The 27791-nt window shown below is 40.9% G+C and overlaps 1 protein-coding gene across 3 annotated transcripts; it reads left to right on the top strand.

Moving 5' to 3' along the window:
• The first annotated feature begins 780 nt into the window (after positions 1-780).
• ZBBX (zinc finger B-box domain containing) lies at positions 781-19218 on the top strand. 3 transcript variants are annotated; one of them, XM_038145878.1, is made up of 18 exons: positions 1221-1267; positions 1492-1556; positions 5012-5099; positions 5601-5714; positions 6915-7008; positions 8107-8152; positions 8289-8395; positions 10968-11142; positions 12001-12121; positions 12613-12749; positions 12959-13062; positions 13397-13500; positions 14063-14094; positions 14515-14792; positions 15435-15594; positions 16133-16288; positions 17228-17369; positions 18031-19218. In XM_038145878.1, exons 3-18 carry the CDS (start codon positions 5032-5034, stop codon positions 18104-18106), a joined length of 1914 nt encoding a protein of 637 aa, XP_038001806.1. In that variant the 5' UTR covers positions 1221-1267; positions 1492-1556; positions 5012-5031; the 3' UTR covers positions 18107-19218. The 3 variants fall into 3 exon arrangements, with proteins under 3 accessions (XP_038001804.1, XP_038001805.1, XP_038001806.1); XM_038145876.1 differs by lacking the exon at positions 1492-1556 and having other exon boundaries at positions 781-1267; XM_038145877.1 differs by lacking the exon at positions 1492-1556 and having other exon boundaries at positions 781-1267; positions 12004-12121.
• Positions 19219-27791: the final 8573 nt, after the last annotated feature.

Genomic DNA, 27791 nt, shown 5'->3' on the forward strand with positions numbered 1-27791 from the left:
ATGAAGGAAAATTACTGCCAGACAGATTATATAGTGAAGAAAAACGGTGTAAGTTACTGTGTGCCTCCTAGCCTGAATACACATGGGACAAATGTAAATTTGCCAAATGAAATACAGCTTAGAGTGCATAAGTTTCATACAGATAATACTTTGTCCTTATTAAATCCTGGCTTGGATAATGGACTGCTTTTTTCCTGAAACTCCAGCTTTTCTGCGGAGGCTGTTTATCCTCTAAAGGAGCATCAATTATAAATAATGGTCAAGCCACCAAAACCGGAAGGACAAGACTCGAAGCAAATAAACTACAACAATATCACCGATAAAAACTCAAATATTGCCACGCACTCCAGGTATCCATTGAGGGGGAGGCATGGGAATTATCATTTATTGGCAGAGACATAAATACCTGGGCTGAAGAGCCGAGGTGTGATGCACGGATCTGCAACTGCACAAATCTACAGGGTGGGCAGAAATAGAGCTTTCGCAAAAAATTAAACATCGCAAGGATGTTCAGCTCTGTGGGTCCTGAACACTATAGTGTGGATAATGGGATAACTTGTAAAAAAAGCCATTTGAAGCCTCCTTGCGCTCAGCGAGGTTGATTTAGATTTTACCTATTTAAAGCACGGCACTAAATGAGCAGGAAGAGCAGATTGCTTCCTCCTGAGCGGCGAATAAATAATATGCTAAAGCGAAACCACAGAAAAGCCTGCATTCAAAGACAAACGGGGATGTTTTGAGAAGTTCGGGAACAAAGGTTGGAATGAGACGGGAGGGGGCTCGTTAAAAGGAGGGAGAGGGACTTTTAATAGTTTCAAACTGACGGAAGGCAGGTTTGGATTAAGAAGGAGCTGTTCCCTGTGAGGGCGGCGAGGCCCTGGCACAGCGCGCCCACAGCGGCCATGGCTGCCCCATCCCTGGGAGCGTCCAAGGCCAGGCTGGCAGCAACAAGTGGAAAGTGTCCCCGCCACGGCAGGATGATCTTTAATGTCCCTGCCAAGCCAGCCTATTCCGCGATAGTTCTTTGATAAATGGAGCTCTGCCCTCAGCCCAGCTCCGCGGCCCCGGCACGAATCGTCTCTCCCCTTGTCCCCCCCCACGGCAGCGCTCAATGGCCGCTCCCGCGCTGCCATGGCAACGGCGCCGCGCTCGGGGACCGAGGGCAGCCAGGCCGCCACGGGGACCGGGACGGGGACAGCGACAGCTCCCGGGACAGCGACAGCCCTGCGACAGCGACAGTCCCCGGGACAGCGACAGCCCCCCCGGGGTGAGCCCTCAGCTGCCCCCCAGCCCCCGCCGGGGTGAGCCCTGCGCGTTCCCCTCAGAGCCGCGGCTCCCTGCGCGCAGCCCGTGCCCCAGGAGGGCTGAGAGCGCCCGGGGCAGGTGTGAGTGGTGCGAGTGTCCCCAGAGTGTGCCTGTGCCCGGCAGCGCAGCTGCGGTGGTGCTGGCCCTGTTCTCTTCATCGCCTCTCTCACGCCTTTCTGGTTTTAGGTTGCGGTTCCAGGCAGTTCCTTCTTCCCTGCCCCGCAAAGTTTTCATCAGCCTTGAAGACACTGGTAATGAAAGGAAAACCCACCCCCCCCCAAAAAAACACCCCAAAAAAGCCCCAACCAACCTCACACCTTACTACAGGGCTTTTTACACATTTATTTTCTGTTTCTCCTTGTGCTCTGCTGTTTCCCAGAGCGACCATCAGGTCCGAGTACAACCCTCAAACCCATCCCACATCGGGCCTCGAGCAGAGCTTTAAAGGCACGCTCTGACTCTGCTGCCATCATCCCCCTGTTGTTTATCACCCCACCTGTTGTTTATCACTTTATCTGTTATTTACCACCCCATCTGCTATTTATTACCTCACCTGCTTTTTTACCCTCTGTTTGGGGCAGAACAGCTTGGTGAGTGTAGCTCCATGGTGTGGGTAAGAAGGTTTTTCTCTTAAGAAACATGCCTTGTAATGGGTGGTTGGGGTTTTTTTGTTTGTTTGTTTTGTTTTTTTGTTTGTTTGGTTGATTTTTTTATTTCTTTTTTAGTAGACTGTGTGGAAAGGCTTAGACCCTCCTGCTCATGGCCTTGTGTTTGAAGTTATTTGCAATACAGCTGAAATTACAATTCTTGGTTAAACAATTGCAGTGGGTTGACTATGGTTTGTTTGTTTGGTTTTTTCCCTTAACTGCTGTATTTTTTCCCTTAATTAAAAACTAAGCTGTTTCAAACCCCCACAACAGTGAAGATATGCAAACCATAGAAAGAGGTCTTGAGTTTTCAGAGTTACCAAGATAATGCATCTTCCCAAAGTGTGGTGAAATTGGAAAATATGGTAAAAGGACTTAGGGAAAGTGGCATTTAGTAAGTTTCAAGTTGTTTTCCTGATCTGACTTTATGTGTGTTGTAGAGTGTTACACATAGAAATGGGTAATTGGTTTAAAAATAGAAAGTAGAGTTTGAAATGGTGTCGCAGATGTTGGGGCATGGAGAATATGAATTTATTCTAAAAGGCTGGAATTATTTCAGCATACCTGAATTAAAGTTTATGTGTAATTTTTTTCTTTCTTCTATTTTTTAATGTCATTCTTTTTCCTCTTGCTTTAAAGTAGTTAGCCTAATATTAAATGTTTGGAAGGACCAGAGGTCTCAGTTGTTGTAATTAACAGCAAATGGGTGAGGAGTGATGATAGGCAAACTCTTCATTGCACTTGGAATAATTCTTCAAAGGAAATAATTTAGTTTGAAGTATTGGTAAGTGGATGGAGCTTAGTGTAGCATGAAATCCACATTCATGGTGTTGATAATGGCATGTGAACTATTGCATAGACAGCAGCATCTCTCTGGATTTGATGGGTTTATTGATGTGAACAAGCTGTTGGAATTTGCCTTGGTTAAATTCTCGTAATGTGAAATAAACTACACCCACCTTCAGCTGTCTGTAAGTCACAAACCTGTCTTTAAGGTGATTAGGAAGAGACTTGAGCTGAGCTGGGGTACAGACTATGTGGAATTTGGGTTTATTTAGATATCTAGTCTTTCAAGTTGACTCAAACTTTGTTCAGCCCAAACAGCAGGTTTTGGTTTGTTACTTTTAGCTGTACATCCATTATCAGCACAGAGGAACCTGCTGGAGTGATGAAATTTGAGTACAGGGTGGCAGAGGAGCAGGCAGAAAGGATGTGGCTAATTAGTGCTTGATTTATTTATGTTGATGAGTCGCTTCAGTGTTTGCCTCATTGGCAAATTGTGCTGCCTAGTAGAGAGAAGAGGGATTCATTACAGAAAAGCCAGACAGAAAGAGGGAACTCCTCTGTGGATTTAAATTCCAAGTCTGTTTCTGAGGAGTTTGGGGTTGCCTTTGCTGCACTTCCCTGGCACCCTGAGGGCTCAGCTCAGGGGTGTTTCAGGGTGTGCATTTCCCCATGGGGGTTGTTTAACTTTGTCTCTTCCAGTCTCAGTGTTTAACCGTTGTTTTTACCCACACAGGACTATGCTGTTCAATGATTCCTGTGTTTTCTCAGAATAATCCAGGAGGTTGATCACTGTCTATCCCCTGTTACCTACAATTTGATGCTGTTTTTTCCCACCCAGTCTTCCTGAAACTTTGCAGGGCTTTTTATCTCTGATATTCTCACCCAGCATCTCTGATATTTATCTCTGATATTACCACATTTTTAAGTTATCCCTTTAAATATTTGCTTTCAGTGGAATATGTTAAAGTTAACTTGTATAAATGGTATTTTTTTATTAACTACTTTCCCTCCTTGAGCTTGCTTGGCTGACCTGTGTCATTTCTCTCTGTTTTTACTATTAAATAGCCTTTGGGCCCCTCAAATCCAGTGTGTGACCTCCTCCTGTCCAGCCGTGCTGGTCCTGCCAGCTCACATTTGCCAAGAGAAAAACTTTCTTCTGTTCAAAAGTAATAAAATCTTCTTTTATCTTGGAAAGTGATAGAAGAATAACTGTTTTGAAATGGTGTTTGAATTGAGTGCATGGTTTTCTGACACAGTAAGAAATATGTTTTGTGCCCAAATCTGATGCTTTGTCAGCACTGTAATGTTGCATTTCAGGTTGTGTGGCACCAGGTGTTTTAACTTCCACATGCCATTGAGGTGTTCGGCCCCATGGGTGGAGATTTTGGACATTTTATCTGTATTACTGCTGAATTTCAGGCTTACCTGTGAAGAGGCATTTTTCCATTTGGGATATTTCCATTCCTTGTCATTTCCTAGGTCCTGCTTTCCCCAGGAAGCTGAGATCCACGAGCTGCAGAAGAGTTTCCAAGCACCCTGGCAGCTGGAAGTCTGCACTGTCAAATTTGTTTCTTTTTTCCATTAGCCATTATTCCATTCTTTTCCCATTATTTCCAGCAGCAGCAGGAAATGCCCAGTTTTGCACTGAGCTGCAGTTATCCCACAAACATTCCAGCCCAGCAAGGCTCTGGATGTTCACCTTCAATTTAAACCCCCTGCTGTATGAATTTGCTTTTTGGAAGAGTATTTGATTTTACAACCTGGATTAAAAAAAAAAAAGAATATCTTCTCACTCAAGTCTTGAGAAGAGTGATTAACTCTGCCCTGTGAGTTATTGTGTTCCTCTCTATCAATCTGTCTGTGACAGAAGGAATTTGTCTTCCCAAATCAGGTGAGATGGTTTGACTTCACAGCCATTGGTACCGTTTTCTCCTCCTTGGTGCTTTCTATGGGTTTGGTTCAAGAAAGCTGTGTTTTAGTTAATATGAATCTGCTTGCACATGAACTTTAGGGAATTGCCCAAATGAAACAGCCAAGGAAATCTTTTCCCTGGTAGGATAAATGTAATAAAAAGGGTTTTTTCCCCAGTTAAATTTAATTTTGAGTTGCTCTAGGATTTTATTGGCACTTCATATAAACAAGTTTTGTGCTCCATTTCCCTCTCTATATGAATGTTTTTGGATGTGTAATGAGTTTTTTACTGTTTTAATTTCAATCAAATTCCCATTTCAACAGGTTCCTAACTCTAAATCATTGAAATTCTCTTTTTTTAGGAGAAGTTATACTGGGCATCATGAATGTCAATGATTTTGTAATTCTCCCAGGCTCAAAAACTGGAACCTCAGTGAGATTAAAAACAAAGTAAGTGCATTCAGTCTGATTGGGATTGAGATATGTTTTCATAATTTTTAATAAAAGTTTTAATGCAACATTAACTAGAAGAGTGGAAGAACAAGAAAGAATCATGATGTGTTTCTTTTCTAGCATTTTCCCTATGCTTTTATCCACCAGCCTTTCTTTTCTCAGACTTTAATCTGCTTCCTGATTAAGTTATAGGTTTTATAACCCTGTGTATCCACTGGATAATGCAAGCATACTAAAGAAATCAGTGGAGTGTTTATTTAAGTGTAATGAAACTCCAAACCTTTGTGAGTACAGACACAGTTGTATCAGTTTTTTGTTGGAATTTGCACTTGACCTGTCCTAAATTTTCCAGAGCTGTTTTCAGTCCTGCTGGGAGATAAAGGAGGGACATGGCTATAATGACAAATTTTCCAGCTTCTGTTTTTCTGCTTTAAACTTCTTCAGGTATCTTACTCACTTCCAGGTGACTTCTAACAAATATTTCACTCTTTCTTCCAGAACTGTCAAGGAATTGCAGTTGGAGAAAGCTCAGTTAGAAACAGAAAACAAAGAGATGGAGAGAAGATTATTGCAGCTGCAGTCAAACATGAGCAGAGAAAAAGAGGAGAGGAGGTAGGGTTCAGTTTCCCTTTGGAAAATAGGTTCAGTTTCTCTTTGGAAAAAAGGAATCCAATGAGATGCTCCCTCCACACTTCCAACTCCCCTCATGGGATCTCTTGTAAAGTTTGGAATTCACAATTATATTCAGTCTCCTCTCTCCAACCTTTCTTCCCAATGTTAAACGTGCTTCCTTGTGACTTTGTTAATTTGAAACTCCTATATGAGATGTGATCTGTTTTCCTCATTTATTCCCTGTTCTCCCTTTTTCCTCTGTCTGGCTGGATTTGTCACTTTGGTTTGCAAGCAGGAGAGAGAGTAGTTTCTCCCGCACCCTTGTTTATTTCTGAGGTTTCTGCAGAGGATGCTGCTGTTATTTTTGATCCCCTTTGACATTTGTGTGGCCTCCCAGGGCAGCATCTCCTGAATTATGGCAAACAGGCCCTGGAACCAAGCACAGTGTAATGAGGCAAATGCTGGGGTGAGCTTTAAATCTGAGTCACTCTGAGTGTTGGCATATTCCTGCAACATCTGCTTCCTTATCCTTGAGTTTCTGCCTGCTGTTTGTCCCTGGGAATGCAAATGCCTTGGATTTGGATCCCTTGGTGCTGCTGAGCTCTTGGCAGCTCTGTGAGCGTTGCCCTGAGCTGCTGGGGCAGTGTTTTCCAGGTGGTGTGTGGCACTTTTGTCTCCGTGGTATTGTTGTTTTGTTCTCAAGGCCTTGTACCTGCATCCCCTGACAGGGTTGCAGTGCTGAGCTCTAAGGACAGGAGACTTTGGCATTGCACCCCTGGAATCATGGAGTGGTTTGGGCTGGAAAGGATCTGAGAGTTCCTGCATTTTTAGCAGTGCTGGATGAAGCCCTGCAGTAAACTGGGACAATGGAAGCTCACACAAAATGTACTTTTGTTTGAATTCTTCTGAAACCAACCTTTGAGAATTGATAAGATTTTAAGTGTAAAAACTTGGACCAATTTAATGGTTTAAAAATAAGTACTTTCTCCCACATTTGTTGTATTTACTGCTTTCAAAGGAGACTTGGAGCAGGTTTCAGTGGAAAGGAGTATTTGTGCTTTGGGAAATTGATTGCCCTATAGAGAAGAATTTTGTTTTTGTGATGTTTTGCTCATATTTAACAAGATAAAGGAAAAAAAATATGCTTGTCTTGCTTGCAGAAGGACAAATTTTAAGGTTTTTTCTTGCCTTGGTTTGTAGGAAGTTAGGTGCTTATCACTGGAAATCTGGGCAGGCAGGACCAAGGACCCCTCAAACCCGAGTTGTGGCACAAAATAATGAAAACAGGAAGAAGGTAGGAAACCATATTTGCAAGTAAAGCTATCTAAAGTAAAACAAGATTTAGAACTGGAATAATGCTGCAGAGCAGGAAAATTTTAAATACTGTAAAACCAAAAGGTTGAGCCCCCTCTGAGTAAAATTCCTGACTGCTTATGTTTCCATGCCAAGCTTCTGATTCCCTTTGAGCTGGACGAACATCAAGTCTTGTTGGGTGATCTGTTGGGATTTTAGTTGTAATAAACAGCAAATTATCCCTGCTCCTACAGATTTAATCCTGTAAGAGCAGCACTGGTAGTGGTGGAAGTGATCAGGAGCCTGGCTTTGGCTGGCTGGTGCCCATGATGGATCTGAACTACTGAAAGGCTTTGGGTGAAACTTTGAGTGCAAATTCTCTGCCTTCCCAGATAAAATACACCACGCTTCAAGTCTTTAACTCACTTATATTGACTCTTCTTCTATGACATCCTTGCTCAGACCTAAAAGAAGGGATGTAGAACTCTCCTGCTAAATATTTGAAAGATCTGCTTTCTTTTCAGTATGTACAAATGGGGTACTTATCTTCTTTTGGAAAAAGTCTGTGGCAATTTTTTTTTAAACTGGCAGAAAATGAGAACTCAAGAAAATTGCCTCCTTGTCTGTGAGAGGAGAGGATCAGAATGAAAAGGTTTTCTTTAGCCACCTCTTTCCCTTCCCCCTTCTCTGAGACAAGGGACTCAGAGCTGTTGCTGCCTCAAAGGCTTGAGGTTTCAGCTGGGGTGGCTGAAGAGATAAATGGACAGAATCTCAAAAACAGCAAAATTAGAATAAAGGGTGAGTGAGGGGCAGTGAGGCTGTGGGGTGAACTCCGTTTGCAGGGGAAAACTGAGGAACAAAAATGCTGGCAATCATGAATTACTGGGATGTTAGATCATGGAAGGGTCACGTGGACAAGGTTTCATGTGTGGGGAGGGAAACTGGTCCTGGGCTTCATGGCTGTCATGAGCAATACATGGAGTTTTCTCTTTAAATGCATGCCCTATTTCCCAAAAATCATTTTCATTCTGTAGAACTTACTGTTTATTCGTTAGCATTAGAACTTTATACAGATATATGTAAATATTCTTTCCTCTAGGTTTCTCCACAAAAAGTGAAGTTACAAGTACTCAAACACAGTCAAGGTAAAGACATCTTTCTTAACCACATAAAACTTAAGCTTCTGACAGATTATTGCTTTGTAGAGGTTGCTGCAATTAAACACTGAAGAAATCAAGAGTGGAACACTGGATTAGTTGAGTTTTTTTTGTTTTGTTTCAGAGCCAGTGAAAAAAACAGTTAAGCCTGAAAGAGGAAATGTAGCTCATGAAAAATTGGGAGTGAAGGGGATGGCCTATGGACCACCTAAAATAAAGGGTGGGCTGCTGGTAAGTAAATGGTTAAAAATAACTCTCAAGCCACACAATTTAATGTGTGTAGATTTTTTTTTTTGTGTCAGTATCTAGACACACATTTTCCTTTTTCTCTGATAATTACTTAGTGCCCATAAAGTAAAGAGAATTTTTACAGACTGTTCTCCCTGAATGTAAGGAAACAGATTAAATGGTTCTCTTGTCAGAACTGTGACCGCTTCTTTAACTGGTAACAGCTAAAGAATTTATTTAAACTGTGTTTTTATTAACTTGCCCAGCATGTGGCCATGGCTGAAGGAGGCTGATCTCATCCTTAACTAAAGAGCACTTCTCTATGATTAAAGGAAAATGTGTGGTTGCAGGCAAGGGGCCAAAATTAAGTGGTCCACGAATGTTTTGTAATTTTAAATCCTTACATAAAGCCCAGGGCACGTGTTGAATTCTGACTGATTTCCAAGCTGGCACCTTGTTGGCTGTGTTGGAGTGGAAATTTCTATTATCAAGTATGAGGTGATTTCTATTTAATTAAGCGTATTTTTGCCTTTTAGCAAGTAGGAAATAGGAAACAAATAAATAGGAAACCCAGCCTCTAAAGTGTGGTGTAGCCTCATACATCTCGATTTTAATTTATGTGAATTTCCAGTGTTGAATAAGAAAATAAACTTTTTAGGATAAAAGTTATCATCTCTTAGAGAAATCCCCCTCCATACCCTGAAATATGCGATGTGATTTATTTCCATTGTTTTATTAAACCGGTTGGAGCTGCTGACCTTCAAAATTAACTGATATTTTGTGTGCATCTTTGTCATGCTTTTCCTTTGGGAAAAATACGTGCGGATTTGGAATTTAAGAGGCCTCGCCAACAAAACCGCGGGGATTTTGCTTCCGTTCTCCCAATTTCATTACCGCTCGCGGAACAAAGACCTCCGCACACTCCCAGCAGCGCAGATCGTGCGTGTTTTGCTTTTCCCAGCGGTTTTTAGGGAGCGCTCCCGGCCCCGCAGCGATCCCATCCCCGCTGCAGTGCCGGGGATGGCCGCCCGAGGGCGCTGCGCCCCCGCGGGACGCTGCAGCCGCTCCGCATCCCGCGGGGTCCCCGCGCTCGCAGGGACGGAGCCGGAGCGAGAGCGGCGCTGGAAAGCCGAGCTCCTGCGAGCAGCTCAGCTGATCCCTGCGGCTTTTCAGAGCAGCCAGGATGAGGGAAGAGACGAGAATCTTGACTCCGTGTTTCAGAAGGCTGATTTAGTATATTATGATATCTATTATATTAAAAATGCTAAACTAAAACTGTACTAAAAGAAGAGAGAGAAAGGATTTGTCAGAAGGCAAAACAGGAATAGAATGGAATGAATAACAAAGTCTTGTGGCTGACCGAGACAGTCTGAACAGCTGGATTGTGATTGGTCTCATGTGGTTGTTTCTGATTAATAACCAATCACAGATCCACCTGTTGCGTTCCACAGCAGCAGACAGACATTATTTACATTTTGTTCCTTAGGCCTCTCCGCTTCCCAGGAGAACAAAATCCTGGCAAAAGGGTTTTTATAAAATATGTCTGTGACAATTCCCTGCTGGTCCCATGTTCACACAGTGAACTTCGTGCCGTGCTCACCCCGCACTGCAGCGAGAGGATTGGGGAATGCCCTGGAAGTGCAGACACTGACACCTTTAACAGCCAACATTTATTGCTTTTGCAAGTCACAAGTGCCATTGGATGTGCCACCAGTCCCTGGATCAGTTAAAGCATAGGGCACCTGGAAAGAAGGGGTTGGGAAAACATCCTGGCTGTGTAGGGGCTGCTGATGTTTGACTCTCATCTTTCTGCCTGTACCTTTGCTGCTTTGTTATGGTAAGAATAGGTCCTTCACTTGGAGAATGTGTAGACAAAAGAGCTTTCCCATAAATACATAAATTATTTAGTAGTTTTGCTTGATAATCATCCAAGAGTTGACAATGAAACCCTTCCACAGTAATTTTCTTTGTTCCAATAAAGGTTGGAAAATCACTCAAGTCCCAGTGTAAGACTGTTTATCTCCTTTTGTAGCTGCTTTCAATCAGTCTCATCAATTCAGTTTGGACTTCCTGGACTGCTGTATTGATGGCTATCCCAGTTAGCCCCTTAAATGACCATTTTCCTCTTGTTGACCTCTCCAGGTGTGCCCCTGTCCACTGGGAAGCTTCAATAAGCAGCTCTTCATTAGTAAAGCACATAGCTCATAAATTCCTTTCAGTGAGACATGCTGCATTAAATGCCTCATTTAATCCCCTTGTACATGGGATGTGGTGTCCATGGCTTTATATCCAAAACATGGCATGTGGGGGTCCATGGCCACTGCTCTCTGGTACCAGAAACCTTCAGAAACAGGAGTTTTGTGTGCCTGGTAATAAGAACTTGTCTTTCTTATGTAGCTCTTGATAGATCTTTGCAGTTAATTGTGAGCAAGATCACATGAAATGGCAGCGATCTTGATTACCAGGTAGCTCGGCTGAGCCCAGGAAAGTGAGTGCTGCACTTCCACAGCTGCCACTAAAAATGTTGCTGCTCCTCAGAAATGCTTTATCAGTAATGTTGTTGGAACTGATTTAGGAACCAGCCTCAGCATCAGCCTGTGCAAGCCCTGGAAAGCAGGACAAAGGATTGCTGCTGAGTGGTGCCTTTGATGAGAAGGCATCTGCAAAGTCTTTTCAGGAAGCTTTGCTTCAGTGGAGAAAAGGTGAAAGTGATCCTGGAAGAGATCCATGTACCAGCGAGGTCCCATCAGGTATTGTTTGTTCTGTTTAAATGACATTTTAAATGGAATAGGAGCCATTTGGGGGAGTTAGATTTTAGATTAATGAAGGCAGATATTATGTGAAGCTAAGAAAACTCACTTTATTCTTTCTCAGTGTGCCTTTATTAGTAACAATCATCTCTGAAGGATTTTTTAATGATCTGCAGAGTGTTTAGCTCAGTTTTTGTAATGCTCTCTGGCAGTGACCAGGATGTCCAGCCATGTCCCTGAATCTTCCCATGGCTTTGTGTCTCACGTGGCACTTCAGCACGAGCTGCAATGCTCAAACATAAAACCAGTTTTAAACTGAGGCAAGGAATGTGCAGGGCTCAGGATTTTGTGTGTTCTATCCAAGTACATTTTCTGCTTGCCTTCCACAGGCTCTTAATATTTCTTTGTCCCAATGAAAAGCTGCAATCAGCTGAAGTATGCATGGAAAAAATATGGAAAATTCCTCTGGTCTGATTGGATTTGTGTAAATCCAATCTGTGTCTTGTTCCTCTAGTCTATGGGTGGTGGTTTTTCTCTGTGCCTTTTTGTACAAAATAATATTATACTGATTTTTTTTCCCTTTTTTTCTTCTTTTCTGTGGCATTTTGATCTGTGGAATCACGGATTTCCATCCCCCCCACTCTTTCTATGGCTCCAGTGTGTAATCTGTAATACATGAGTTTTTATGGCTGCCTGTGTTCTGTAAATATAATATTGCTAGCCATTTAAATTTTGGAGTTGTGCAAAGACTGAACTAAGCACAGACTCAATGTGATGTTCATTCAAGAATAATGTAAGTAAAGAGCACATTTATAAGCCTAAACAGCTGTGTTTTATTTTTTTTAATAATTCTGACAGAAGCTGTGGGGAATTGTGAGGTACAGACCAATGTGAGTGCTCTGAAGGAGCCCATCCATGTGGAATTCCAGAAGGATGGCCTGAGCTACATGGAGAAGCTCCTGCTGAAGAAATACAGAAGGTATTGTTGAATTTGCTGCTCCTAATGAAAGAATTCAGAAATACTGAATTAACAAAAATCCAAATGAAACTTTTTAAATATTAGATATATTATTGAGAGTCAAGGGGAGTGTATATAGGGATCTTTATTTTAATAAAGTAATGATTATAACCAGACTTGATGACTTCATAGTTCAGAATTCCTGCAGAGGAAGTATGTAGAGGGTTTCTCTTTGCTATCAGTTAATTGTAGAATTTGAAGACTGGTAATGATATTTGGCTACTTGATTTTGGGGCATTTGATACAGGAGTTTTATAGAGAAAAGGAGTTTTCAGGGTTCTTTTGTGGACATTACAAAGTTGTTTTATGAGTTCTTGAGGAGCAAAGTCATCTCCATGAAGTTAGGAGGAGTTAGTTAATGCTGCAGCAGTAAATTGGCTGGTATTTTTTTTTGTGATATACTTAAAAATATGACTTTTTAAGATTGATTTTTATTTCTTTTCCTTTTTCAGAACTCCTGTTGATCAATTTTTTGCAAGTTGCGTGAAAGATTCAAGGCCTGTGCAAGCCCTGAGTGTCCAACAGGCTGGGGCTGGAGGAGGGGGACAAAGAGGAGATGATGATGATGATGACATTGAGGAGTTAACAGGTGTAGCAGCTTTCTGTTTATTCAATCTAAAATACCTTTTCCTTGAGATTTTTCTGTGATTGCTGAGCATTTCCACTCTTTTTATTGCAAAAGCAGCAATAAAAAAAGGAGAAATTTGTGGGTTTTCCATAACGAATAAAAATGTTGCATTTTTGCAAATGTTTTGAACAGGAAAAACTAAAATGCATGAAATTATTTATATTTCACAGATGAAGAGGTGAAGAAATACTGGGCATCTATTTATAGAGCTGAAGAATCCAACACTGTTTCTGAAAATGCAGAGTCCTCTTTGAAAATTGAGTTCCTTGATGATGTGAGTACTGACAAAGGACTTGATGAGTCTCAACAATGAACTGATTTGTTCAGGTTTTGATCTGTTACATGTTTAAAGCAGCAACAGTTAAATAACTTCCCATCAGGAAGAATACTGGTGCAGTGTTTGTTTTCCATACAAATGTGGAAAACTGATTGTTCCGAAAGTTCCCTGTACTTTTTTTTCCTGTTGTTTTCAGGGACCTGCACTGTATGGGATTTATACACAAATAGAGTCTGGCAGCTTTTCAGCACTCTTAATTTTTTTTAAATTTCTTTTAAAAATTTTAATCTGTTGCTGAGTGTGGGTATCTTTATTTTTGTTCTTTAATCAGTCTCAGAGCGAGGACTTGGAAGAATCTTCAGACTCTTCAGAGGAGGAATCTGAAGATGTGGGGATGAATAAGCAAGGAAAAACTGACCCACTGGAGTGTGGAAGGTATCAGAAATGCAGAGATTGTGGGAGAGGAAAGGAAATAATCCCAAATCTGTGCTAGTTCCTAAGAAATGGGGACTTTTCTTTGCAGGCAGTTAGATTTGAGTTATTATGTGTACAGAGTTTCAAAGGAATATTAATTGCCTGTAACTAGAGAAGTATCACTTTGAAAACCTAACCCATATGGGTAAGATGCATTTCTTTGCACTTGCCTGTCCTGAATATTAGTGAAATTCTCTTTTCTGAGCTCTTACCTCAGCAGGAGCTCACAGACAGATTTTACCATGGGTCAGTGCTGTACACAATGAAGACACTCTTATTTAACTAACCTTGTAATTCCAGACAAAAACAATACATCTGCAATTCTTCTGATCTCCCAACATTTATTGGATTAACTGTGACCTGGTTTGCTTTTTGTGTCCTTCTGATCTTTTCCCTTCCTCTATCAAAGCTCAGCATTTGCAGACCAGAAAAAAACAGAAAAAATGTGTATAATGGGAAAGTCTTCTTTCCATTTAGCTTCCTCAGCTGAAACTTTATAGTTTTTACTTTTTTCTCTCAACAGAAATCCTGTTTCTCCTAAAGAAACTTCTAAAGGTAAATGTGAAAAGTTAAGTTCTTTGTTGAAAATACATAAATGTGTTCAGTTTGTCATTCTCATATAGGATGGGGTAGTCAACTACAGCGGGCTGAAAAATAATTAAAGGTCATTAAATTATGTCCCATTCTCTGGGCCATCACAATTTGATTTGGTTACAGTTTGATGGGCTGCGTGAGCACTGTGATAAATACCTATAACAAAGAAAACTAACTTACAGATTCATTCATAGCCTGATAGGATGGATTTCAAACCTTATAATGCTTTTAAGGAAATTTTATTAAATTTCCATTATTGCCTTTCTTTATTTTAGTGGAGATTTTTTAAGGTCATGAAGAAAAGATAGTGGTCTTGCAAGTTATAATTAATACTCATTACAAGTATTGCTATTTTTGCATGATTTTGTTGTACTCCTATAGAAAAACTGATTGGCTGCAGTGATCTTGAAATAAATGCAGTGCAGGAGGAGAGTGTCGAACCACAGGCTGGGAGAAGCTCACTGAGCTCTTGTGAACTTCCTGAGGAGATCTCTGACCCCGCTGAAGGAGTGAGCAAAGATCTCATTGAGGCTGAACTGAGCAGCAGCAGAGATCTCCTGGAGACAGAACTGCAGGAGAGCAGGAGAGAGCCACAAGAACTGGGCAGGGTCTGCAACAGTCAGAGCTTGGTCTTGCCTGTAACTACAAAATCTTCAGCTGTAAGTTATGGGGTCTTTAATTGCTACATTGATTAAGGATGTTGCTTGATCTGCTGTAGGTTTAGGAGATTGTCATTGCCTGCCATATTTGATATGTAGGAGATGAAAGGCTTCACTTTGTGGTGCTAGTTTTCTGTTCATGTTCAAAAAAAGGAAAAGAGAACAAACTGTCTCAGACATGAAAGGTGTTGGAGGAGCAGCTCTTTCTATGTTTGTATTAACAGTACTTCACCTCTTGTCTGAATGACCAAAAAAGAGTGCTCTGTCTTATCTAACAAATTATTCAGATCCTCATTTGCTGAAAATAAAATCAAAGCAAAAAATAATAGCAAAGGTTGGGACATTGATTTGAAGTCATTGGTAAGCAGTGGTCACCTTCCTTTATGTACCCAAAAGTGAACACAGAAAATCTGCTTTTCATGTCCCTGGTGAAAGAACAGACTCAAGCTCTTACCACATGAGAATTTTTTAGGATTTTAAAGCATATCTTGAGCAAAAACATCATCCTCGTGAATATCTTTTACAGCTGGCTGTCAAAATCAGTCTGTGCTCTATGAAAAGAGCATTTTATTAATCTAAACTTGCAGGGGAAATTTATAAAGTTTCCAGATTCCTGTTTATAATCTCTCTGTTTTATTCAAGTTACAGGATGTAGCCAAAAGACAGAAATGTGGTTCTGCATCATATCAGGGACTTGAAGGTTTCTTTGTTGTAGGTGCAAACCCTAAACAAGAAAAGCTGGAGGCACCTTCTTCCCTGGCTGCTGCCTCCAGCCCTAGGGACAGGAGAATCCTTTTTCCAGGTACTGTTATGTGAATAAATCCTCAAAAATATACATTCTTTCAGTCTTTTTTCAGTTCCCTTCCATCCAGCTTGCTTTAGGAGTCACTTCAGGGTGACAGCCATGCCACACAAGTGGTGCTGGGCAAGGATAAAATAAACTCCCTACTTTGAGGCCATCTAGTGCCATAAATTTAATCTTTATAATTATGATTAAACTGCATATGATTATATATATATATTCTAGTATGTATTATGTATAATATATAAATATACATTATATTAGGTTATTATAATATAAATATAATTATTTATATAAATATATTCCCTGAGAATAGAGTCCCTGTTGCTTTTCATGGTGTATATGAGGCAACAAGTGAAAATCATTAATCTGATTAAATATATCACTTTAAACCAGGCTTTTAGTCTGTTACATATCTGTAAAAAGTTTGTTGCCTGTCTTCTTTGATTCACACATTAAATGCAGCAAAAATAGGAAGAGTAAATGCATATTAACACAAAACCTGCAAATAATTTCTTCTAATAATGTTGGGTTTCAGGAGATGAGCAGTGGGTTTCTGAGAGGAGCCTCAGAGAATATGCTGATGACTCTGTAGTTCAAGGTGTCTTGGAAAGTCACCTGAACAGAGCTGCAAATGCTTTCCAGGCTCAGAAGCAACTTTCTCATCTGATGGCAGCATGGATGCCATGGCCAGGTAGGGACAGCCACAGCTCTGAGCTCCTAATTAGGTTAATTTTAATTGTGTAAGATGGAGACACTCTGAATTTGTCATTTCTATATCTTCATTTGTGTATTTGTATTTTGGATTTTTTAATAGGCTTTTTATTTTAGTGGGATTTTTTTTTAATAGGCTTTGGAGTTAAAAATTACCTCTCTTCAGCTGTCACCAAGAATTCTTTTTATTTAGCTTAGTTTCTACTTCTGCTGCTGCCCTTTTACTCCCCTCTTACCCTGAATATTTAGAGAATAAACCCTCTAGAAGAAGTTTCTGTATCTGTGTGTTGGTAGTCTCTGGTACAATTTGGGAGTGATCTAATAAAGGATTTCTTCTGCTACAGAAGCAAGTCTGATTATATGAACTCTAAGAAACAGGGACACAAGTAATAACTGTATCTGCACTTTTGTGTTACCTTTCTCAATTTCAACTGTCTCCATCCCAAGAAATGTAGCTCCACATTATTTCTCACATCATGAGCAACCAGGTTGACATTTTAATTTAAATAATGCTGTGTGCAGAAATCGAAGCTGTCAATTTTGGATCCCGGGAAAATATTGGAAAGGGTCTATATTTTATTCATGTTAGTTTAAATTAAAAAAAAAAAAGAACCAAACTTTAGAGCTTCCTGCAATCATTCAGTGTCTCCCCTCACACAAAATTTGTGGCTTTGTGCAGAATACTTAAATCATGTATTTCTTTGCTGAAAGACACTTCTGAAGTCTGAGGTGGTGAATTTATAGGTGTTAATAAAGAAGTTACATACATATTGGAAAGTACAATTTTAATTTGTAGTGATATTTGTCATTAGCTAGAGCTGGTTTGAGACTTTTAACGGCAAGTTTTTGTCAATATTTTGAATTTTTTTGAAGCTGGTAGTGGAGATATTGTATCTTTTTGTTCATATTTGCTCCTAAGACATTTCAGGCCGTGAAAATCATTCCAGCTTAGCTTGTGAAGATGGAACCTCCTCCAGCAGAGCCATGGAGGAGATCTCTGGAAATGCAGATTTCCAGAACACCCTGGAGCTGAAAGACCACGACACATTTGATATTTTTGGGTAAGTTCAACTTGCTGGCTGTGTTTTTATGACATTTTACATTATTCAAGATGCCAGCCATGTCAGAACTGAAATAAAACCAGCCCAAACTCTCTTGTAATTAGCAGGTAATGCACAATTGAAGTCAGCATGACCTGTGTGGTGTCTTGGTGTTCTAAGCCCCTTCTCGGGCAGCTCAGAGTCAGAACTGAGGGATCTGTTTTGCTGTTAGGACTCCAAATGATAGATTTGGGGATTGTGGGTTTTTCAGTGCATTAGCCCTGAGATTTATGAGGTGAATCTCTTAAAATCCTCTGCATTCTTGGGTTGTGACTCACCATGTGTTTGTTGTTTTGCCTTGGACACTGAGGAGATGATTGGAGAAAAGGAAATCCCTAAAGTTCTGTGTCTCGCTGTTTCTTTACTGGGATCTCCTAAGCAGCAGGAGTCAGAGGAGCACTGAAGGGATCTCCATGCTGTGTGATTAGAGCTGATTCAGAGATTTGTGACAAAAACTGGGGAAAAAGCTGAATTAGAGTAGCTTGTACTGCCAACATCTCCAGGAAAAGCTTTTTTTTGTGCCTTTTAGTTCAACATATGTGAACGTATGTCAGCGAGGCTTAAAGCAGAGCACTTGGGGAATCGGAGGCACTGGAAATCACTGGGGTGTGTTTCTTTTAAGGGACTGGGAGGAAAGCCAAATGGATGCTGAGGAAGCAGTTCTGGAGGACAAACAGCAGGTTCTGGCATTGCAGTGAGCATGGAAAACTCAGTTCAGCCTCTGCCTTTGTATGGTTCAGAGCCAAGAAGATCAAGAGGTGTTTTAAGTTCTGCTCCAGACATCATTTACCAAGGAGTATTCTGTAAAGTTGTCATTAAAACTTCTTGAAAATACCTTGATTTGGCTTTTAAAAAATTCTTACTATGAAGAAATAACGGAATAAAAGAACTTCTCTTGTGTTGCTATTTTTAGGATTGTTTTTTTTTTTAATTCAATGCAAGTTTTCTTGCCTGCAGGTGGAATTTGTGTCTCCAAATGTGGTTTTATGTGGCCAAGCTGGAAGGTGGCACACCAGGGGTATCAATGGCTTAAATTGGGGTTTCTGTATGATCAGGTTTGTGGTGGGGAGCACAGGAGGAGTCTCTAAGGTCAGGTACCCTTTGTCAGATGTTTTAGAGAGGACTGTACCTTGCAGAATAGAATTTAACAGCTTTCCACTGTACATTCAACTTCTGCTGCCACACTCCTTTCTTCCTAACTCCAGCAGAGAGCCCAGACCAGCAGCAAACCTCTGCTCAGAATCAATTGGGAGTGAATTCCATTTCTTTCCCTGCTCCAAAATTCCAGTTCAGAGGGATCTGTGTCCAGGCAAATCCAGCTGTGCTGTAAGTTCCTGCCTTACAGGCCTTTGATAATTAAAAGAACAAAGAGGAAATGCAGTTAAAGTCATCCTGGGTTGTTTGAATTTTAACAAACAGCCCCAAGTGTCCTTTTGAACTTGCTGTATTTGTGTTGTGTAAAAAGCTTTTTTTCTTCCTGCTCCCCAGAAAGTGTAAGGTTTCATGCAATTAATATAATTTCTGTAAAAGGTCACTTGGCCACTGTGGTGCTTTGATGTAAAGAGGGTTTGGGGACCTTCTGCTCTCTTGTTGAGGAGATGCTTAATTGTACCCAGTAACTGAGTGGCTTTGAAATTACCTGAATGGTATCTTTTGCTAATGTCTTCAGGATTCTCAGACACAGCAGCTTGCTTAGCTTGAAAGTTCTCTTTCCCTTCATGTGCCTGACTCTTTCCTCCTTTTGTTTCCTTCACCGTGGTTTTTAAGGAAAACTTTCCCCTTCTCCCCTAGTATTGATAATAAAGGTGTATCAAAGGCAGTGACAAAGATTTGTCTTTTTGTGTTGGGAAATTTTGGAAGTGGGATTAATTAAAAGCTTTTGTCTGGCAATTGTTCTTAAATGTTTATGGGTGAACTGCCTGGCAGGGCTCTGAAATTCATGGAAATTATCCTCAGAAACTTTTCCTTAGGAAGAGAAGCTTTTGTTGTTCTGCTTTTCTGTGTTCAGAGGTGGCAGGTGCCCTTCACGAATGGATCAGTGGAAGCATTCCAGTCTCTGGTTTGGTTTCTGGCAGTTAAACCCACTCTGGTTTGAATTCTCCCCACGCCCCAGGACTCGGCTGTGTTATCTGCTCCCCCAGCAGCTCTGCACTAATATCACACAACACTGTAATCTTTGCAACAATTTCTTTTACAGGAAAAAGTACTTCAGCCACCCTAATTCATACAAACCAGAGGCACCAGGCTGAACAGACCATTGATTTGATTTCCTGCCTCATTTCTTGTCTTTAAGGTGAGGGCATATTTTCCACCTCAGTTTTCTTTATAGAGTTTACCATATATTGATGTTTTATTACAGCAGTTCTTTGTCAGAAATTGGGAGAATAAAATCACAAAGCAGGAGTTCTACTTTGGAGATGGAGGCCAGTGCTTTTCTCTCATCAATGTAACCTTTCTTTTTCAGTTACTCTTCCAAATATTCCTATTACACTCATTCCACTGGCACAGACAGCCTGACTGCTTCCATGCTGTTCCCAACCTTTTTTAACAGGAAAACTGATGAAGCAGCTGCTGCTGCAGTGTGTGCCTCCAGCCCTCAGCAGGCAGGGTAATCCTTTAAATTTGGGCTTGTTGGAGATAACCAGAAAGTCACCGAGTGCTTTCAACATCTGATTTTCAAAGCTTTCCCTTCCCATCCCTTCTGCTTGAAAGAAAAAAAAAAAAAGCTTCTGATAACACCTGCAACAGAATTTGGGCTAAAAATAATCTCCCCTCAATGTATTAGTGATCTCTGTTTAGGCAGGGGTGATTTTAATATATCTCAGTTTTGTCTTCCTGATTTAAAACATTTGAAGCTGTTTTGTGTTGTGTTTTTCCCCCTCTGTTTAAGTTATAGTGGTGGAACTGATATCCCAAACAGAAGACCAAAAAGAGCATCTGAATTGCTGCAGTTCTGTGATACATTTGCTGCTAACAGAACAAATCTAGTGTTGGGAGGTTGAAAGCTGTTTATTATTATGAATGTGGTTTAATGTAATTCTTGGCATGATCTTTAAGGTCCTTTCCAACCTAAGCCATTCTATGATTCTTTGATATTAATACAATCTACAAATGATAATGTTATTTTTTTTAGGTTTTATTTTTATTTCTACCTGTGCCTGTTGTAGGGGTGCCTAATCCATACCCAAGTGTCGATGGATTTGCACAGAAAAATCATCTTTCCAGTCCATTTAGAGAAAGAGGAAAGGAGGAAGGGGAAAATGAAAGACAGCTTTATTTTTTGGAGCTTCTGGGGTGAGTTTGTCTTTTTGTGTACACTGGCTTTTGGTAACATGATTGTATAAAAGAGAAATCCTGGGAAATGACTTGGCCATCATTTTGGTTTTGAGAGAAAACATCACATTCATTATATATTAAAAGTGTTTTAGGATTCCTGGTGAGGAGCCTGGCAGGCTCTACCTGCTTGTGTCTGACTTGTTGTATGTGGCCATTTTCTGTTCTCAGTGTGATATCCAGCTGGGTAAAGGGGAATTACTCAAATGCCAGAGGATTCCAAGGGCTGGGGATTCCCAAACTGCTGTTCCCCAAGGGCTGGGGATTCCCAAGCTGCTGTTCCCCAAGGGCTGGGGATTCCCAAGCTGCTGTTCCCCAAGGGCTGGGGATTCCCAAGCTGCTGTTCCCCAAGGGCTGGGGATTCCCAAGCTGCTGTTCCCCAAGGGCTGGGGATTCCCAAGCTGCTGTTTCCCAAGGGCTGGGATTCCCAAGCTGCTGTTCCCCAAGGGCTGGGGATTCCCAAGCTGCTGTTCCCCAAGGGCTGGGGATTCCCAAGCTGCTGTTCCCCAAGGGCTGGGATTCCCAAGCTGCTGTTCCCCAAGGGCTGGGGATTCCCAAGCTGCTGTTCCCCAAGGGCTGGGATTCCCAAGCTGCTGTTCCCCAAGGGCTGGGATTCCCAAACTGCTGTTCCCCTTGTCTTCATCAGGTGCAGTTCAGGGAAGGTCAGAGGGGCTGGTGAATTACCAGCCTGACACTGCCCAGGGGCTGTCATGTGATGCCACATCCAGAACCATATCTCTGTGCTTGCTTCTCATCAAACAACCAAATTCCCATTAATTAGCTCATTTGCAGAGTAAAATGAATGTTTCTTGTGCTCAAAATCCAGACCAACTTACCAGGGAGTCCTTGAACTATTTTAACTGGCTGCTGTTTGTCTGGCTGCCAGACTTTATTTTGATGTACAAGGGCCCCTCCTCCAAGTCAGAGAAAAGAAACCCCACCAGGTCGTTTCTCAGCTGGCTTTGCACAGGGAGATGGGCCAAGATTGGACAGTGAAAACTGAAGTTTTCCTGTTGATGTTTCTTTTCAACCAGCAAGGGATGAATTCCACTGAAAACACTGTGAAGGTCTCAGCTCCCTGCTCCAGAGCAGAGCTCTGTTTTACCCTTCGGTTTTACCCTTTAACAGACTTTAAGATGCTGTCATTTGCTGCATTTAATTTATAAAAATTAAGAGTTGTTCTTTCCTCCATCATAATATAGCTTACATGCATCTCATTTAATTATCAGGAACACATAAACCCAATTAGTTTTAATTTATCCAGACCATTTGCATCAGAGACAAATACATCTGTCTTTTTCATTTCAAAAATGAATCCTGCAAATTGCAAGCCATCAACACAAGGGCATTTCTAAATTATTTTGGTCAAGAGAACTGTTCCGTGACTTTCTAGTTAATTAGGATTAATTAGGTTGTTTAATATGCTTACACTTTTGGTAAGGGATGGAAACGTAATAATCTATTTTATGTTAATAATACAGATGTGTTAACAAGCCTAAGGAATGGAAGCCTTCAAAACCAAAACTGATTTTCCATAATCAGTTGGAAAAATATGGAAGATTTTCAGATGAAAATCATAATCCCATATATTGAGGGATGTAAAGACCCTCAAAGAAAAACTCAGATTTATTTCAGTAAAACTGAGGGATTTCAAATGCTGATTTCAAAGGAACTGCAACAGAGGGGTTAAGGAACGAATATTCAGCAGAATGAGCTGTGAAACCTTGCTAGGTATGAATTAGATTCTATTTTAGTTTAAGTAAAAATCTGGAAATAAACCCCAAACCCAACAAAAACTCCTCAGCAAATCCTTCAGGATTTGGCCCAGTGTGTGTCTATCGTATATTTCTCTGAACATAATGCAACAAAAATTACCCAATGTTTGTGTTGAAGAATACAAACATAATTTTTATTGTTTTTTTGGGGCAGCATTTCTTGTGGTACTTCTACATTTTTTCTAATATTTATTTTGCAAGATGAATTAGTATAAAACTCCATCAATTTTATTTTGTTTTCCTTTGTTTGCAGTGGTTCCTCCCTGTGTTACATTTACTGCAGAAGTGCTGATTTTTGGTTAAAGGAACTCCTCATTGGGAGAGGCCTTCCATAATTTCCTGCTGTAGCCACTTTTTCTGTGCCATAAAAAAATGGCAGTGGATGCAGAACTCTGAATAAACATCTTCATAAGGATCAATGTGAGTTGGGAATTATGCTTGAACCAAAATCCTGTTCATAACCTGAAAATGCTGCAAATTGAGCAATGAAAAGTTATCAAAATACAGTGGCCCATGGTGTGGTGCCCACAAACCATTTCTACCAATGCTGCTTCTGCACCAGAGCCCTGACAATTATTTTATGTTTTTTATTGTAAGTTTGAATCATTTATACAGGGAAACCTGTAGAAAAGTTAATTGAATGTGGCTCAGTTTGAAAAATGGGAACACTTCTCTTAAAGTACTCTGAAACAGCCTGGAAAAATCATGCTTTGTTGCATTATTTTTGTCTGGCTGCTGGAGCTTGCCAAATACAAATATACTTTCTCTTCTACCATATTTAATTTTCCTACTTATATTACATTAGAGTTGCTATTAAATTATCAAATAGATACATCATATGTTGCTTGAAACACAGCTGCTGTTATTTGCATTTAGCTGTTAGTGCTGTAAAACCACTTTTTATGGTCACAATAAGAACACCAGCTACAAACAGAACCAAGAGGGTTTATTTAAAAAAAAAAAAGAGCAACATTTGAGGCAGAGAGGAATCACATCATCTGGCCTGATTCCAATCATTAGGCTTGGACAAGTTGTTTCTCTCTTGGCCAACCTGTTAATGAAGGCTAAAATTTCATTCTGCTGCATTTCTTGTAGTTGGTGAGATGACCCAGCCTTCAGAAATGTTGGGCCTCACAATCAGGTGAGAAAGGAGTGAGAGAACAATTATTATGATAATAATTTCTAGATCAGAAAGAGCTACAGGTATAGATACAACCTTTCCTTTCCTGCACATCCCTTCCCATTTTTTTCTTCCTGTCTGGTGATTTGTTTTGGTTTTGGGGGGGTTTTTTTGGTTTTTTTTTGTTTTGTATTTTTAAGGTGACCTTTAGGGCTTGTATCCATTTAAAGAATGAGTTGCTTTTATTGTGCATTTTTTTGGAAGGAGATCAAAATGGAAGCTGAGATCAGGGTTCTGATTTCTGTTTCCTACTTTTTACTACTTGGTAAAGAGCAAATATCCTGGCCTCCCCTTCAGCACAGATCCTGCAAATGGCTAAAATGTGGATGATGAAATCTTAGAACATGCAGGGACAGCCCCAATCTGCTCTTGATAAAGCCTGTGGGAGGCTTGCCAGTGAAACAGCACATCCTGTTCTCAGTGACATTGTTGCTGTCACAGTTGAAATGACTTTGGGATCCATTTTAGAGAATGTCCTTTCTGATGCAGAGTCTTTGCTCATCCCTGTAGTGGATCCAGTGCCTGCCCCTGCTCAGCCACTGGAACAGCCAGGATTTGGGAAGAGGGGCTTGGAGTGCCAGGAGCTGCACTCCTGTGGATGGCTTGTTAAGAGAAGAGCTCCTGGAAATAATTTCCAACATCTTTCAACTGCTATAAACTTCCTCAGGTGTAGGACACAGGGTTCAGGCTAATAAACTGCCTGGGAAAGAGAGAGCTCAGGAAATAATCTTCAAACAAATGTTCTGGTACAGGGAACAGACTCTGAGCCCAGGGTGAGCTGCTGGCTGGCTCGACTTCTGCTTTAAAACCTTTTTAAATTGCCCAAATTTTACAACCCCCTGTCCATCTTTTCTTGTTTAAAGTTATATCATAACTACTAAAATAACTTCCCAGACGTGCAAAATTTCATTGCTAGGAAGGATTGTCATTGTCAGCCCAGAAGTTCTCACATTTTGCTCTGTAAATTCCTTGCGCTTATTTGCAGTGCTTCCAAGATTAATGTGGGTGGAAATAAAACCTTCAGCTGGGTTGTAGGTAGACAAATATCTCCCATGCAGGAAGATGTAGTGTTTAATAAGAGATTGGTTGGAAATTAATATTTAATCTCTTGTGATGTAGCCAAAAGTGGAAAACTCAAGCTGGATGTAAAAATGGTTTTCATGTGGCACTTTCCAAACGACTTGCTTTGAATTGTCATGGAATCACAGAGTGTTTGTGGTTGGAAGGGAGCTTAAAAACCTTTTCCTTCCACCCCTGCCCTGGCCAGGGACATCTTCCATTGTCCCAGGCTGCTCCTAGCCCTGTCCAACCTGGCCTTGGGCACTGCCAGGGATGAGAAGTCCAAAACCTCTCTGGATTTGTGCCTTGTGTGCAGTTGAGATGGAAATGGGTGGGGAAAAAAACCCCCCACATTTTCAATTTTGATGGAGCACAGCATCAAACTTGAATTTCCCTGTCAGTATTAAGCAAGCTGCTGAGATTTTTTAGTTTTCAAGCTGGAAAGCTTCATAGCCAATATGGAAGACATCCTAAATAAAATAAAAAAAAAACCAACATCCTAAATCATTGCTAAATCAAAGAGATTAGAGTTTGCTCTGTTTGTAGGAAATGTAGAGCCAATAATCTGCTTTCTGTGGAATAGTTTTCTTGTTTTCATTGTGAACAGAGGTGTTCAAGCAATTTCAGCTGTTTTCTGCTGTCTAAGGACTGCTTAGATCAGGGAACAGGCTGAAGGTTTAAGGACTGGCTCAAACATGACACCATTGCCCAGGCCAAAGTTAAGACAGATTAACTGACAGTAATGATAACTAAAATTCAGCATTATGAATATTATTGTTACTGAGCCAGCTTGAATTTTACAAATAATTTGTTAGGCCTGGTTGGCAAAGACCTGTTCTCATGGAAAATCTTTGAAATTAGATCATAACTTGGATTTAAAGCGTACTGAAATCATCCTGGCGTTTTACAAACTTTGTGAAAGAGAAGATTTAATGTTCTGAGGAGTTTCAAATGTTGTTCACTTCATCAAAAACCAATACAGGAATGTGATGGTTACCCTTTATTTTTTCTGAATTGCACTGGGGCCATGAAGTATCTTTTCATAATTTACCCGACATTTGTAATGTACAGCACTTCAAAAGACAGTGTTTTATAGTTATCTGCAATTCCCTTCTGCAGTACAAATTAAAACTTGCTGAACTTTCTTGGGAAAGCATCACCACATAACATTTCTTATGCTTCATAATGTCTGTTTGGCAAGTCAAAATAGCTTCCTAGAGAATATTTTCCATGTTAATCTTTCTACCTGAATTTATTTGGCAGTGTAATTTCAAGAGTTGAAAGTTGATGAGTTTGCTTATATAACTTATGTGTACAATGCTTTGAATATCCCAATCATCTCCAAGTAAACCATTTGCCTTCCTCTTCCCTCAAGCATTTTCTACTGAACCTGTAAAAATGGGGATGTTTGACTCCTACATTAACATCCCTGGTGTTTACATCCTTCCTACAACACAAAGCTCCACAAGTAAGAACTGAGAGGCAGCACCAGGAGCAGGCTTATGGCACAGCATGTGGGGAGTGCTTAGAAAATCACATCAGACAGACAATTTACAGCAGTGGGGGTTATTTTTCACTCCAGGACTTTGATCTGGCTGCAGGGTGTTTTTCAGGCCTGCTTTGCATGGCATCTACGTTTAATAAGGCAGCTGAAGAATGATGAGGCTGCTTTCCTGACAATTTTCTAAACAAAATAGAATGCTTGCTGCTCAACAAAAGCTTGTTGTTTTTTTTTCCATTTAGTCAAATATCAGAACAAGGAATAACTGCAGAGTTTTATTAGTTGCAGATTACTTGCCCAGACAGCTGTGCTCTCAGCGTGTCATCAGAAAAAACCTGCTCTCAGAAGCCAAAGCAGCCTCAGAAGCTGATCAGTTTAAACACAGAGCAAAAGTTGTGGCTCACCCCGAGGTATTAAGGGTGTTAAATGCTCTGCCAAGGCACAGGGCCATCACTGTCACAGCACTGCAGAGATTCCTGGTGCTGCTGGGATTCTGTTCCTGCAGGCTGGGGAGGCAGAAAGCAGCTAAGGGCAGTGGTGTTTATTAACAGCTCATCCAGGGAAGGAAGATGGCCAGGGCCGGGTGTCCTTTCCAGGTAAAATCTGTTGGGAAGGAGGGGGAAGAGCTCCACTCTGAATCCCTGATGGCATCTCCTTTGCACCCTTCCTCCAGAGCAGGCAGCAGGGCCAGCCTGGAGCATCCTGGGCAGTGGAATATGTCCCTGCCATGCAGGGTGGGACAGGATGAGCTTCAGGTCCTGTCCAGCCCAAACCATGCTGGGATTCTGTGGATTATGGCCTTGGAAAGGCTAAAAGGGCTCAGAGGTTTGTTTCCCCCTTTTGGGAGCCCCTGTTCTATTCCCAGCATTGTTGCCTGTGCTGTTGTTGTGTGACTCTGTCCTCAAAGGGAAACAGGCCTTCAGCTCAAACACCTTTAAAAAATATCTGATTTCTTCTGTGTGAATGGAAATAAGCAAAGGAAGAGAACTAAGCTTGGTGAGGCTTGGCATGAGCTTCAGGTGGGAATGTTCTCTGTCAATTTGGAGTGATTTTCAAAAGTGAGATTTCAGTGTTGGACAGGAGGATTGGAGTCAAAATGAGACATTAAATATGGATATAGGCACAAGCTTAAATTAAATGTAACAAAGAAGCATTCTCAGAATTTTCTTTTCCTGACAGAAATAGCATACAGGAGCTGGATGCCTGTTCCTGGCAGCATTTATTTTCTTATGGTGAGGCTAAATTGGACATGAGTGAGTCCTCTTCTGGCAGAGTTTTTGTTTCCAAGTGTCCTGCAGCACTGCAGCTCAGGATGCAGAGCACGAGCTGGGTGGTGGTGCCCATTTCGCTCCTGCCAGTGACTCTTTCCAGGGCTTCAACAAGTGCTGGAAGAAAAACATGCTGAAAATTCTAATTATCTTGCTTTTTGCTACTGCTGTTTCTTCTTAATTAAAAAAAAAATATTTTTCTCCTTTTGGTGGCATCCACTCAATATTTGACTCTTCATTTTGATTCAAATTCCGTTGTCTTGTAAT

Source organism: Motacilla alba, chromosome 9 (assembly GCF_015832195.1).
Source record: "Motacilla alba alba isolate MOTALB_02 chromosome 9, Motacilla_alba_V1.0_pri, whole genome shotgun sequence".
Lineage (NCBI taxonomy): Eukaryota > Metazoa > Chordata > Aves > Passeriformes > Motacillidae > Motacilla > Motacilla alba.

Excerpts from the sequence above, each read along its gene's own strand:
- ZBBX (XM_038145876.1), top strand. The coding sequence starts at position 1,132 with ATGGCAACGGCGCCGCGCTCGGGGACCGAGGGCAGCCAGGCCGCCACG. Across the intron at positions 1,268-5,011 it reads ACAGCGACAGCCCCCCCGGG|GAGAAGTTATACTGGGCATC; the intron begins GTGAGCCCTCAG and ends CTCTTTTTTTAG. Across the intron at positions 12,122-12,612 it reads CTGCTGAAGAAATACAGAAG|AACTCCTGTTGATCAATTTT; the intron begins GTATTGTTGAAT and ends TTCCTTTTTCAG.